Source organism: Cydia fagiglandana, chromosome 7 (genome assembly GCF_963556715.1).
Source record: "Cydia fagiglandana chromosome 7, ilCydFagi1.1, whole genome shotgun sequence".
Lineage (NCBI taxonomy): Eukaryota > Metazoa > Arthropoda > Insecta > Lepidoptera > Tortricidae > Cydia > Cydia fagiglandana.
This window is the reverse complement of record NC_085938.1, coordinates 14,633,730-14,646,754: the sequence shown is the minus strand read 5'-3', so window position 1 is coordinate 14,646,754 and position 13,025 is coordinate 14,633,730. Positions and strand designations below refer to the sequence as shown.

The following is a 13,025-nucleotide window of genomic DNA, read 5'->3' as shown; positions in this document are numbered from 1 at the left end:
CCTTTCATTACAATAACAATACATTTAATAATTAATATTGTACTTAATTAGTATCAAAAAATTCAACCAGTCACCAAACACGAATTAAAAATAAATTTACTTATTCCAAACATTACTTTTTAAAGTAAAATATAATAAAATGGAATCGTATTGTCATTCAGACTTACGGCCTGATTCCAAATTTAAAATACGTCATAAATTAGGTACGATACGAATCAGATATATCAGTGTCAAAAGTGACGTTTCTTTGAAGACGTTAGAAGTAACTAGATTATCTGAGTACTTGTAATGAAATTGAAATGCCTTTATTTTGCATTGGTTCAAGTACCTACTTATAAATACTCAAATATTGCCGAACACCTAAGGCTTATACAGGATCTTGATATAATAGAACGCATGTTGTTCAAAGCTTCTCTAAGATAGGGTTTTATTAAATGCAATTCTTATAGACAGGAGTGTAAATGGGGTTGAAAACTAATAACGACTTAAATAAATAGATAAATATTATAGGACATTCTGTAAATAAAATGTCCATACCTTGTAAAATAATGCTAATACTGGAATAACAAGTTACCAGACAAACATTCCAAATGGTCTAAAACTCGTTTGCCTAAGCGTTACTAAAAGCTAAGTTACATAGAATTTACAAAGTTGTAAACTTAGGGCTTGTTTGCCGGAGTTAAGGCTAACTAGCGAGCGACTAACTCGAATAGATTTTCCCGAAACTTAATAAAATTCTAGAAGTACAATTTATACATTGGACATACAATAAAAAATTACAATTTCTTGTAGAATTGGTTGCGCTTTGAAGTTGACCAGAGTTAATAATAGTTCATCTTCTCTCGCCCCCCCCCCCCCTGCCTTCTTGCCCGTCTGTTCTTTTTTTGTACCTTTAAACTATCTAATTAAACAATTATTGTTTATCCACAGAGAAACCCGGATTACATCAGCAGCGGCACTTGCCGGAGGCACCGAGCGACCAGAACCCGCGTTGACGTCTTCATTTACTTTTTTCAACTTGGTGCCCGGACCCACAGGGGGTAATGTTTGGAGACAAGTAGGCCATATTCACGGGCGCATGGTGAGGTTACACACCATCGTTTGGCCCGGTGGTCGGCTTGTCGCTCATGGCCAGTCCGCGGGCGCCCGCACCATATACCGCATCGTCACCGCCTTAGCACCACCATTCGTAATGGAAGGAGAACTAGACGAAGACGGTCAATGCCTAAGAGGACTCCCCTGCCATCGACCACAAACTTCTGATAAAGACAACCTCACCCTTGCTTTTAATGACTTGGAAAGGGATGATGATGACCATCACCCTACTGATTTTTTCTTTCCTACACCCAAACCTACGAATCTTCCAAAAATGGCTACCCACTGTTGCTACGGACTAGCGATGGATTTATTAGAAAATATTGCCCAGGAATTGGAATTTGATTTTCATTTATATCTAGTCGAAGATGGACTTTATGGATCTCGAAAACTAGTGAGATCTTTTAGTAAACTGCATGAGTTTACAAACTTTTTGAATGATGAGCCCATGTTTACTATGTCAGAACACCTTAATTATCGAGCCCAGTTTCGAAATGGCTTCAAAGCCAATAGTAAAGAGCAATACAGTGAGCCGAATTATGATGATAATATAGACGAAGAGAGCCAGAAATGGAATGGAATTGTCGGAGATTTAGTATCGGGATCCGCCCACATGTCTTTCGCGGCACTCAGCGTGTCTGCGGCACGCGCGGAAGTGATCGACTTCAGTCAACCTTATTTTTATAGTGGCATATCACTTTTAGCAGCTCCTAACCAAAAGGCCGATATACCCTTGTTAGCGTTTCTATTGCCATTTTCAACTGAATTATGGATTGCCATTTTTTTGTCCCTAAATGTGACCGCCATCGCGGTAGCCATTTACGAGTGGCTGTCACCGTTTGGTTTAAATCCTTGGGGCCGACAGAGGTCAAAGAACTTTAGCCTTTCTAGCGCGCTATGGGTGATGTGGGGCCTTTTATGTGGACATTTAGTAGCATTTAAAGCTCCTAAGAGTTGGCCTAATAAGTTCCTTATAAATGTCTGGGGTGGCTTTTCTGTGATATTCGTTGCCAGTTACACTGCCAATATTGCCGCTCTAATAGCAGGATTATTTTTTCACAACGCTGTTGATGACTACCAAGGACGGAATAACGTATGTTACATACACTTACATTATGTATTAATGTATTCATGTTGATAACATAACTATGTGAACATTCGTTTCAGTGGCTTTCTTTGCGAGTGGGTACAGCTAAATCATCCATATCAGAGTACTACGTTCAAAGAGGCAATCCACAATTGGCACAAAGGATGAGAGGCTACGCACTTCAGAACATTGAAGAAGGCATTCAACGATTGAGGTATGATATAAATAATTGGTACTTATACGATTATGAAATATCCGACGTAGGTAAAGGGTAATCTTTCGATTTACAAAGGTTTTTATTTGAGCACATAAATGTGGTTAAATAGCTTGTATTTGAAAAAAAAGTAGCGGTTGTTTTATGGGATCATAAAATTTTCTGGTTCAGTGTACTTACAGTCGATTTATCAGCTGGCTACTTTATATGATTCAAAAGGCTTTATTTTATTTTCTGATTCAGTGCCTGCATCTGCAGTTGAACAATTAGGACCATAAACATCCATTCAGACCACCGCTCTATTAACTTTTATTCTAGGGGAAGGGTACTGAAACAAACATTCCACTCGTTATTATAAAGTCGTGTAGGTTGCGCGCAGCACCGGAAAACAACACCTTATTCTTAATAGAATTAGTCATATTTTTCTGCGATCTTGTAACCTTGCATGGAGCTTATTTTACTTTCCATTTCGAGTTTTAAGGTTTCACTCGGGTTTTATTTTCGCACTTCGTCTTTATGAGGCGGGCACAGTATTTATTTTCACGGTCCGTAATAATGTTTAGCGTACTTATATCATGATTATCATATAATTTGATGGTACTTTCTTATATGGTGTTTGTGTATTTCAGGAATCGAACGTTGGACCTTTTGATAGCAGATACTCCTGTTTTAGACTACTACCGCGCCACTGATCACGGGTGCAAGCTGCAGCGCGTAGGAGACCACGCTTTCATTGAAGACACCTATGCTATAGGAATGACCAAGGGATTTCCTTTACAGGTATATTTTATACGAGTATCTATGTTCTCTATTTTTGAAACTAAGTCTTCAAACACTGATATTTTATCTGAATAAGATCCAAAACAACCAAACCCAAACCACCAAATTGCATCCACTAAAATATATGTAGACATGCCTATCCAAATGAAAATTTTGAATTAGTCAAATCAGAATGACAGTTTGCTTAATTCGGTACCTAATTAAAAGCGAAGTGAATTCCCTTGTTAAGACAACATAACAGACGAAAAGTTGGTTTACGTTTTGTGTCAATGTAAAATGTAGGTACCTGGAAACAAAGATGTCATGAACGAAAGATAACTGTAACGGGAACCAAATGCTTTATTGAAGTCTACATAAGTATATATATAATTTTTATTTTTTACTGTTATTTTTGTATAAGACAATATTTTTTTAACTAAATGTAAACATTAACGAATTATTTAATATTATTGAAAGTAACTAAGCAAGATAAATAATAAGGTATGAATTGCGTTGCGAGCTTAGGTGTACAAAATATTAATCAATATTAGAATTGGCGGGCGTTACGGTTGACTGAAGGGCGGTATAAAACTCTAAAAATAGCACAAGACGTTAGGAATTCAACTTCTAAGTTCTAATTTACGTATTTATTCCTTAAAGCACCGGAAATTATACATGTGAGCTTAACTCGTGAGCGACTCATTTGTATCAGATCCAAACGCTCGGGAAGCAAAAGTGGGTGGGATCAATCCACTCGGCCTTCGCCATATAAAGTAATACAAAAAACGCTTGCATATTTTTAATGATAATTTAGTGATGCAAAGTGAAACGTCAGTCTAAATTTCGTGTCTGACTCACTCCTAAGATTACATTCATGCCGCTCCTTACAGTAGCTGAATGCGTGAGGATAGATATTATCATTTTTAGTTAACTTTTTGTCGAAATTTCTTACTAGTTATCTCACAAAACACAGTATAAGTTAACCTATATGTTTATTATCTAATATGAATTGACAAACCAATTGTATGAGTGTATACTATATATCACATACATGTAAAGTATCCACATAATCGCAAGAAGGCCTCGTGAAAAAGACTTTCGGATCGTGAAAGATTGATAGATGACGCACGCGAACTGCTAATGGTGTGATCGATAGCGGGTGTCGTGTAGCGCTGGCTTAGACGATTATACGTCATTTTATCTTGACATCGTTCAATAAACCTCTGAGGTTTACGCGTTTCACGACATAAATCAACGGATCGTACTGCGTTTGTTTCAATGAATTCGTGAGATAGCTTTTTCAGTATATTTTTTCGACTCGCTGTCAGTCGACAGAAAACCAATGGTTATGTTATGACTTTACTATTTTTTACTTTTAAATATAGCTTTTATGAAGATATAATCTCAATTGTTACAGAAAAGTATATCAGCAGCGATAGCCAAGTATTCAACGAATGGGTACATGGATATATTAACTGATAAGTGGTATGGAGGATTACCATGTTTCAAACTAAGCCAAGACTATGGAATTCAGCCAAAACCGCTTGGTAAGTTTCCAATTAATAAGTTTTGCTGTTTCTATTTAGCGTAAATTAGTTATAAGCAATTTGTTTGAGAGGGCCTGTGAATTATCACAGCCTAGTTAGTGGTATCGTATATCACTATTTTAATGCGTGTTAGCAACATCCACGCAGTCAGCTGGCTCGTCTCTGGCGGAAATTTCATTAGAATTTATCGCCACCCCACGTTAATCCGACCCCTCAGCGGGGGTGGGGGGAGGGGAACCGCCAGGAAACCTAAAAGATTAAACATGGGATTTATCGTTAAAAAAAGAATCGCTCACTCACACTGTGCTTATTTCCTGTTTGTTTTGGAATTAGATAACCCAAGTATCCCACCCAATAATGAAATTCCTGTTATTCATATTTAGGTAGCCTTAAAATAATTAAATGGAACATAAATAACTTCTCACATACGTTAAAGTGAGTACTTAAGTTACTCTATGTATGTGATCGTTATTACCTACCACTTCTAGACTTTAGTTGTCCTGCCTAGATTGATTTCTTTAATTTTACAGTTAAGCTAGATTAAATTAACTTTATTCAGTAACAGAATACCTTTACATTTATAATATTATTTGCCAAATAATTTTATAACTTGCCACGCCACACAGAGGATGGACTCGGTACCTTGGGTCGGACATGTACATTTCTTGTTTTTTTAAGGTTACTTTTTTATAGTGTTAACAAGAAAAGCCTGGATTCGACATTCTTCCCAGATCTCAAGCCTCCTCGTTAACACAATAAAATTCATTCTCGAGAAACAGTTAATTGTGTCTGAATTCGAGTATGGCGTCGATCCACTGTGTCCTCTATAAAAATGTATGAAATGAGTCGTATTTCGTGTACCTTGTGTATTAGTATTTCGGCTACCTTTTGTATTCTGGGCAAGTAGGTAATACATAATAGCACGAAGAGGAAAAGTGGGGCGTTAAATTATACATATAGTGACGGTAACTGCTTTGTATTTACGTCTGTATTCACATTCGAATTTATGTAATAAGCTTACGATAGTTAGGTACCTACAAATCCTACAATGTTGTGAAACTTGTCAATTCTTAGTTTTACCAAAAGACCAAATAGTATTTTGTTCATGTTTGTAGACTTGCTGGATTATATCGGTTTATATAGATACTGTTATATAAAAGTTAAGTTATACAATGTACCCTATAGGTCTATATAACTTTTTTAAATGAGTAATTAGTAGGTAAGTATATTCCAGTTGGATTGAGTATTGATACTTACTAGTTACGAAAATATTTATTTAGGATTATTTTCCGTAACAAAAACATTAAATAATTTAATAAAATACCAATTAACGTACTTCAATTGCAGTTTACAGAGTAGGTAATTTTAGAAATTATAATTAAGTACCTAATTAAAACATCTCACGTGAATCCCTCGGATTATTCTGTGCATTGGGCAAATTGTTTAACCGTCTCCTCACAAGGTGTTAAAATATATTACTTATATTATTCTTAATCACGAAATGAGATGATGCGTTTATTACTTCTGAATTATAGAAAAAAGATCAAATCTGTTTCTTAGTTACTTGTGTCTATAGACAAAGAGAATAGATAGTAAAGAGGGGTCCTGTCATAGTAAATTTTGTAGTCACTGTAAATTTACTACTATCTATCGACACACGACTAAAACTCAAAATTAACACGTATAAAATTATCAAAAAAATGTGTATATATGAATAAATGATTTTATTATTTTTATATTGTTTTGACCCATGCTCATTCACTGATATCTGTGTGTTAAAATTGTAAAATATGAAACGGTGTCGTCACGCCATCTTGCCGAGCATAGGCCAAAGGTGTGTGCGCCATCTATGCGAAAATGACTATTTCTTGATTTCCGAGGCACGTTTTTTCCTTAGACTTTATTCATCTTATACATACAAAGTTACATAGGTATGTCTTTGCTACAGACAATAAACAAGTCCAAATCGGCGAAGACAGCACTTGTCAATAACCACAGACATGTTGGAACTAGTTTTATCGGTATCGAAAACTTTTCCCCCAGTTTTCCGTCCATGTTCGCAGTTTGTGGGAGCGCGGGGGTGTCAGTTCAATAGCAAACCGAGCAAGCGAAACGGGCTGTTGCTACGGTCACGAAAAAACGCCCTGGAGACCTGTGTATCTCACCCTTTCTTATATATTTTATTTTTATGAACAAGGTGCCATGCGAGCTTTAATATATCAATAAAGAATCGTAGCAGTATTTTTGTGTGTACTTCCGAATAAATCCTAGCTAGCTAGCGATATTTTCATATTCCTGTCTTCGGGTTCGAATTTTTTTTAGCGCGCTCGTTGGTATATTATTTAAATTTGTGTGTATTTATGTATGGTATTTATTGTTTTTTATGACTGTAAGTATAAATATAACGATGCTTTATAATATACAATCATTTGATCTGTGTTTCATATTCCCTTAACTGTGCCTCACAGTTTTGCACATCATTGGTGGAATCCCACCTTAAGACTTACAGAAAAGTCAGTTTCGAACAGCCTCGGTTTATCAAATTTAAATTTAAGAAAAACCGGGCAAGTGCGAGTCGGACTCGCGCACGAAGGGTTCCGTATCATAATGCAAAAAAAAAAAACAAAAAAAAGCAAAAAAAAAACGGTCACCCATCCAAGTACTGACCACTCCCGACGTTGCTTAAAAATCACGTTTGTTGTATGGGAGCCCCATTTAAATCTTTATTTTATTCTGTTTTTAGTATTTGTTGTTATAGCGGCAACAGAAATACATCATCTGTGAAAATTTCAAGTGTCTAGCTATCACGGTTCGTGAGATACAGCCTGGTGACAGACGGACGGACGGACGGACAGCGAAGTCTTAGTAATGGGGTCCCGTTTTACCCTTTGGGTACGGAACCCTAAAAAACACACGATTAAAGTAACAATTTATGCATCCATCCAGGAGCTAAATTGCCTCAGACAGACAGCTGTCTAAATCAACAGTGATTTATTTGAGTTGGAGGTAGAAACGCAAGTTAATTGATGTTAATACAAAAATGGCGTTACGGAATCAGCTTTCTGATTGGTATTCTAGCCAGAAAATACTCAATTACTTGCCAGTTTTCCATCCATTCCATATGAAAGGTGAACGTATGTGCCAATCAATGAAAGGATCTCGGGTTCGAGTTCCGCACAGCGACAAATATTTACGAGGGGAATAAAAAGGATCCTTACGTCTGGAAGGGGTCTGGGGATTAGTTTCCTTCAGATCTACATTTATAAAACCGCTGCGGCGTGCAATAATAGACTAGTCCAGGTCGTTAGAATCAGGGAATGAAATGAAGTGAATGTTTCATTTACATCGATTCAATATTGAATGAGAAAAACTCTGATACTAGGCTAAAAAGAAGAACCTTTTCATCTGATGACGATGATGTACACGAGTTGCGTTCTCCCGCGCGACTCCATACATCTTGCACGACTTCAAGTATGGACTCATGTTAGACGGTCTGATATGATACTACAATAACATAACGTTAGATCATTTTTACAAGCTTTTATTTACTTTCACCTGACCGTTGTCTGTCTGTCTGTCTGTCTGTAATCAAATCTTGCAAGTTAAATTTCATCCACTTCCCGGTTTCCGATTGAGCTGAAATTTTGCATACATACGTAAGTCGGGTGACAATGCAATATTATGGTGCCATTGAGCTGATCTGATGATGAAGACCGGAGGTGGCCATTTGTGGTGGCCATTGGTGGTGGTTTGTGTGTGATAAAACAACACAAACTAATTGTGTTTGGGATTGTTACAATTGTCTTGATGTGTATTAGTTGCCTGTGGAAATAAAAGTAAGGTCAGCGATATTAAAAGCTTATACCAAGAATGATTTTTTTGTCAATATATAAGTGTAAGTGTAATGGTATATATAAGTGAAAGTTTTCCAGGCTATCTTTAATAATTTAATAACAGAAAATAAGCTTTATATACTAGCTGCATATATTATAGTAATCAGCAGCTGACACAAAATTAGAGACCTGCTTGTGTATTTGTGAATACAAATAATATTGTTTGAATAACAAACTAAACCAAACACTCTAATGTAAGTGAATAAGTAAGGCAAGGCTCCGAGGAGCAGACGGGAATATCTCGTTTCGATTGTATACAGAGTATTTTCTTACTATGGATATCATAAGGCACAGGACAAAGTTTTTCTTGGTATTATTTAGTCATATACAACTATCTTATTTTTTAGAAATAGGGTAAACCCTCCAGTGAATGAACACCCCCCAGTGAATGAACAAAATCACGTTTTTTGTCTAAAATAAGAAATGTAGCAATTTCTTCCACTTGTCTTATTTTTTTTCTTATTAACAATTCTATTTCCTATGCAATGACAACCCGTAATAAATTTATTTTCGACCAGTTAGGATGTGACTGGCGTTTGAAGTTTACGTGTTTCTGGATTTGAAGTTTTGTATGGAAATATTAGATCCCAGATAAGAACAGTGTACGTTTGGAGCAACATATGAAGTGCTTATTTAATCTTTACCAGTACAAAGTTTAGTTATTTGGTTAGATTAAGAGTTGAACCTTCTATTTATGTACACTTTGTCGGCATATTATGCGATTAAGTCTTTATTTTTTATAGTTCCAATACTGGCTCATCAAATGTTCTGAAACCAGTAAATGAACAGTGTGTTCATTTACTGGTGTCGCGTAGATTTAATTTTTTTCCCAAATGTATATGTAAACGCAATCGTATTGAGCTTGTTTTTTGTGATTCTGCATAGAAAACGATTCTGATTCATTAAGCCAGTATTGGAACAAACCAAATTTCTATAGTCCATTTACTAGATTTGTCATGCCTATGTATGAACAATACAAAATTTGGCTTGTTCATTTATTGGATTTCTACTAATTCTATGTATGAACAGTGTAACCACGAACAATGCAGTGACAAGTTTATTATTTTAAGCATTATTTTGTGAGCATGACCCCTTTTCATCAAAATATGCACGTTGGTTCTTGTTTTAATGGTTGATTTTATTTTTTCCTTTTAATATGTAACGGGTTTCTATGTTATTGGTGAATAACCATCATTTTATTACATTCTAATCGATTTGAAGGAGGGATAAAAAGATATAAACGCTATCGCTATACCTATTAAAATAGAGCCGGAAACGGTGTTTGAAATAAAAATGATTTTATTGTGCTAATTAAAAGAGTTAATTTAATTTAATTTTATTTATTTAGAAACAAACAGTCTCGTATTGCTACATTGGATACAATTGCATTTTAGTAATATTGTAGACTTACAGTTTCCTTAATTAAATTATGTAAACCTAAACATTAAAATGTGAAAGTACATAAGAATTATGAATTATCTATATGAATCAAACATACTTAAACGGTGTATTAATTAACAGTGCCAGAAAATTTGAAAGTTATGTAGATGTATTAACAATTATAATGCCTGCTGAATACATTGTAAAGATAACCGTTTGAAATTAGATAGTGTTTCATGAAAAATATCTACATTTTGAAACTTTTCATCATAAAGCCTTAAAGTTAAATAATGTTCATTCACTGGGTTTTTCGGTGTTCATTCACTAGTTTTTATGTTCATTCATTAGGTTTTTGGGTAGTTTTTGGTAAATTCTGGTATAACTCAAAAACTATGAAAGTAATTAAAAATCGCAGAAATTACTTTCTTATTTATTAAATGAGGATTGATTACATTGCAGTTAATTATACCAATTATTAATGAATGCTGAGCAATGATTTTTCAAACTTGGATAATTGCTTAAGTGTTCATTCACTGGTGGTCTTACCCTACCAAGGGATATTTATTTGAAAATGTAATATATTTTTTTGTAAAATATGTATTGTTAAACAATATAAGTTGCTCATCGGAACGAATGTAAAATCTATTAATTATACATATTAATAATGCTTGTACGTTTCTTTTTCTTCAATTATGTGTGGGTGAAGATAATAAATATTATTATTTCGTAACTAAGTATCATCATTTAAAAAGCTATAATAATACAGGTATCAAACTAACACTTGTGGACCGATTTCAAGCCCATTTATAAAGGTGATTACGGTTTCTTGGTCAAATAGTTCAGATATTGTTAATAACTTGTTGGTTATATCTCGCCTAACTTGCGGCATGTTACCTATCCGCCAGTAAACACTAGAAGTAAATTTATATTGAGTTGAAGTGGAAAATTCATCATATGTTTATTAAATTCACAGTCACAGAATGAGAAATATGATTTTATAATTTTGTTTATTGCGCTCAAAATATAGGCTGTATTCATATGTAGCAAATTTCTTCTTAACCATGATCTATGTAACGGCATTCCAACTTTGTTTTGTACGAAAATGAATTGATTGCGACTTTGGTGTCAGGTTTTACTAGATAAAGTGACAAAATTTGTCTGTTTTTATTGACCATAAACGCGTAGTTCCAAAAGAATACCTGTTTAATTTAGATTATCCATCATCACAAGAGCTTCGTTTATTTTCATGGTTTTATCTAGTGCCCCCAAAGAGCGAAAGTTATCTCATGACCTGCGATTTTTCTTCACCGCCTGATTTGAATTAGCCATCTTGTATGTTACGATTTTCCGCGTCTTACTTTTACTACGCGACAATAAAATTTTACGGCCTTATCGCTTCAATACGCAGTATAGAAACGGCATCGTAGTACGGTCTTTTTTAGGGTTCCGTAGCCAAATGGCAAAAAACGGAACCCTTATGGATTCGTCATGTCTGTCTGTCTGTCCGTCCGTATGTCACAGCCACTTTTTTCGGAAACTATAAGAACTATACTGTTGAAACTTGGTAAGTAGATGTATTCTGTGAACCGCATTAAGATTTTCACACAAAAATAGAAAAAAAACAGTAAATTTTGGGGGTTCCCCATACTTCTAAGTATTTGAAACTCAAATTTTTTTTTTCATCAAACCCATTCGTGTGGGGTATCTATGGATAGGTCTTTATTCCAGTATCATTTTTTTCTAAACTGAATAGTTTGCGCGAGAGACACTTCCAAAGTGGTAAAATGTGTCCCCTCCTGCAACTTCTAAAATGAGAGAATGATAAAACTAAAAAAAATATGTGAGGTACATTACCATGCAAACTTCCACCGAAAATTGGTTCAAACGAGATCTAGTAAGTAGTTTCTTTTAATACGTCATAAATCTTAAACCGCAATTTTATTATGTTATTGCTGCTACGGAACCCTTCATGGGCGAGTCCGACTCGCACTTGACCGCTTTTTTAAACTAAGGTGATACTATAAGAATACCATTAAAGTTGCAATACTTAGTCGTTGTTTTACTTAAATGAGCAAGTTTAACTAAGCCAATAAAAACTCACAAGAAAATTAAGCAATCAATCAAGTTTAACAATCGCTCAATTGGACATCTTACAAATTGCCAATCTGATGGATTGTGTAATGGGAGCAATACATCGCGGAGCATCGGAAATGAGTCTATTACGCAGAAGGATAGTCCCGTTATATCCCTGACTGTATAAATATACCTATACACTATAAACATGTATACAGACTTAGATAGGTACACACTGTATCAACGTTTGTATAATATGTTTATTGAATATTAATTGTGTCATCATACACTTGATACCTATTCAGTGTGTGACTACTTGTATTGCGTATGACACCGTTGTTATAATTATTGTTTGCACTACCAACGAGTGGGAATTGATAATTTTTTATATTCTACCGGGTGTGGCTTGTAACACGAGTAAATAATTAAAATATACATTGTACTCCTCAAACGGTGACACTTTTGTTCAACAACTTTTAAAAACTATGAAGTATTTAGACTCCTTATTTTTCATACAAAATTATTATTATCTTCAATGGACGCCATCGCCACGCCCTATCATTGTGTTGCTTGTCACGCCTTAAACATAACAAAATTCGCAATACATTGCGTCTTGGAATAAACTTTAAAGTGTATTTAAAATCAAACCACAAGTTATTTTTAAAAGTCGTTAAACAAATGTTGGTCAGTATGAGGAGTACAGCCTACAGTTAAATTTTTTGCTCATATTACAGGCCACACCCGGTATATTAATAGAGGGAGTGATATAATGTCCACTAGTTCATTAAAGGTTAATAGAAATTAACGATAGGTGTTTAATTGTCAGCATTAAGTTACAGAGTTTATGTACATTAAGGAAGTAAACAAACAACACTAATTAAAAACTAAACTTAAATATAAATATAAACTAAATAATAATGACGAACAAAAATTAATTAAACTAATAACTAAAAATACTAAACTAAAACTACCTAAAA

General features: G+C 34.8%; 1 protein-coding gene across 2 annotated transcripts in view; it reads left to right on the top strand.

Moving 5' to 3' along the window:
• LOC134665987 (uncharacterized) overlaps window positions 1-13,025 on the top strand; it is a 74,984-nt gene that overhangs the window by 55,335 nt on the left and 6,624 nt on the right. For both annotated transcript variants that reach the window (XM_063523050.1, XM_063523049.1), the window contains 4 exons: window positions 931-2,188; window positions 2,263-2,396; window positions 3,026-3,176; window positions 4,573-4,702. In XM_063523050.1, the coding sequence (XP_063379120.1) occupies window positions 931-2,188; window positions 2,263-2,396; window positions 3,026-3,176; window positions 4,573-4,702 (1,673 nt within the window). The remainder of the gene's footprint in view (window positions 1-930; window positions 2,189-2,262; window positions 2,397-3,025; window positions 3,177-4,572; window positions 4,703-13,025) is intronic.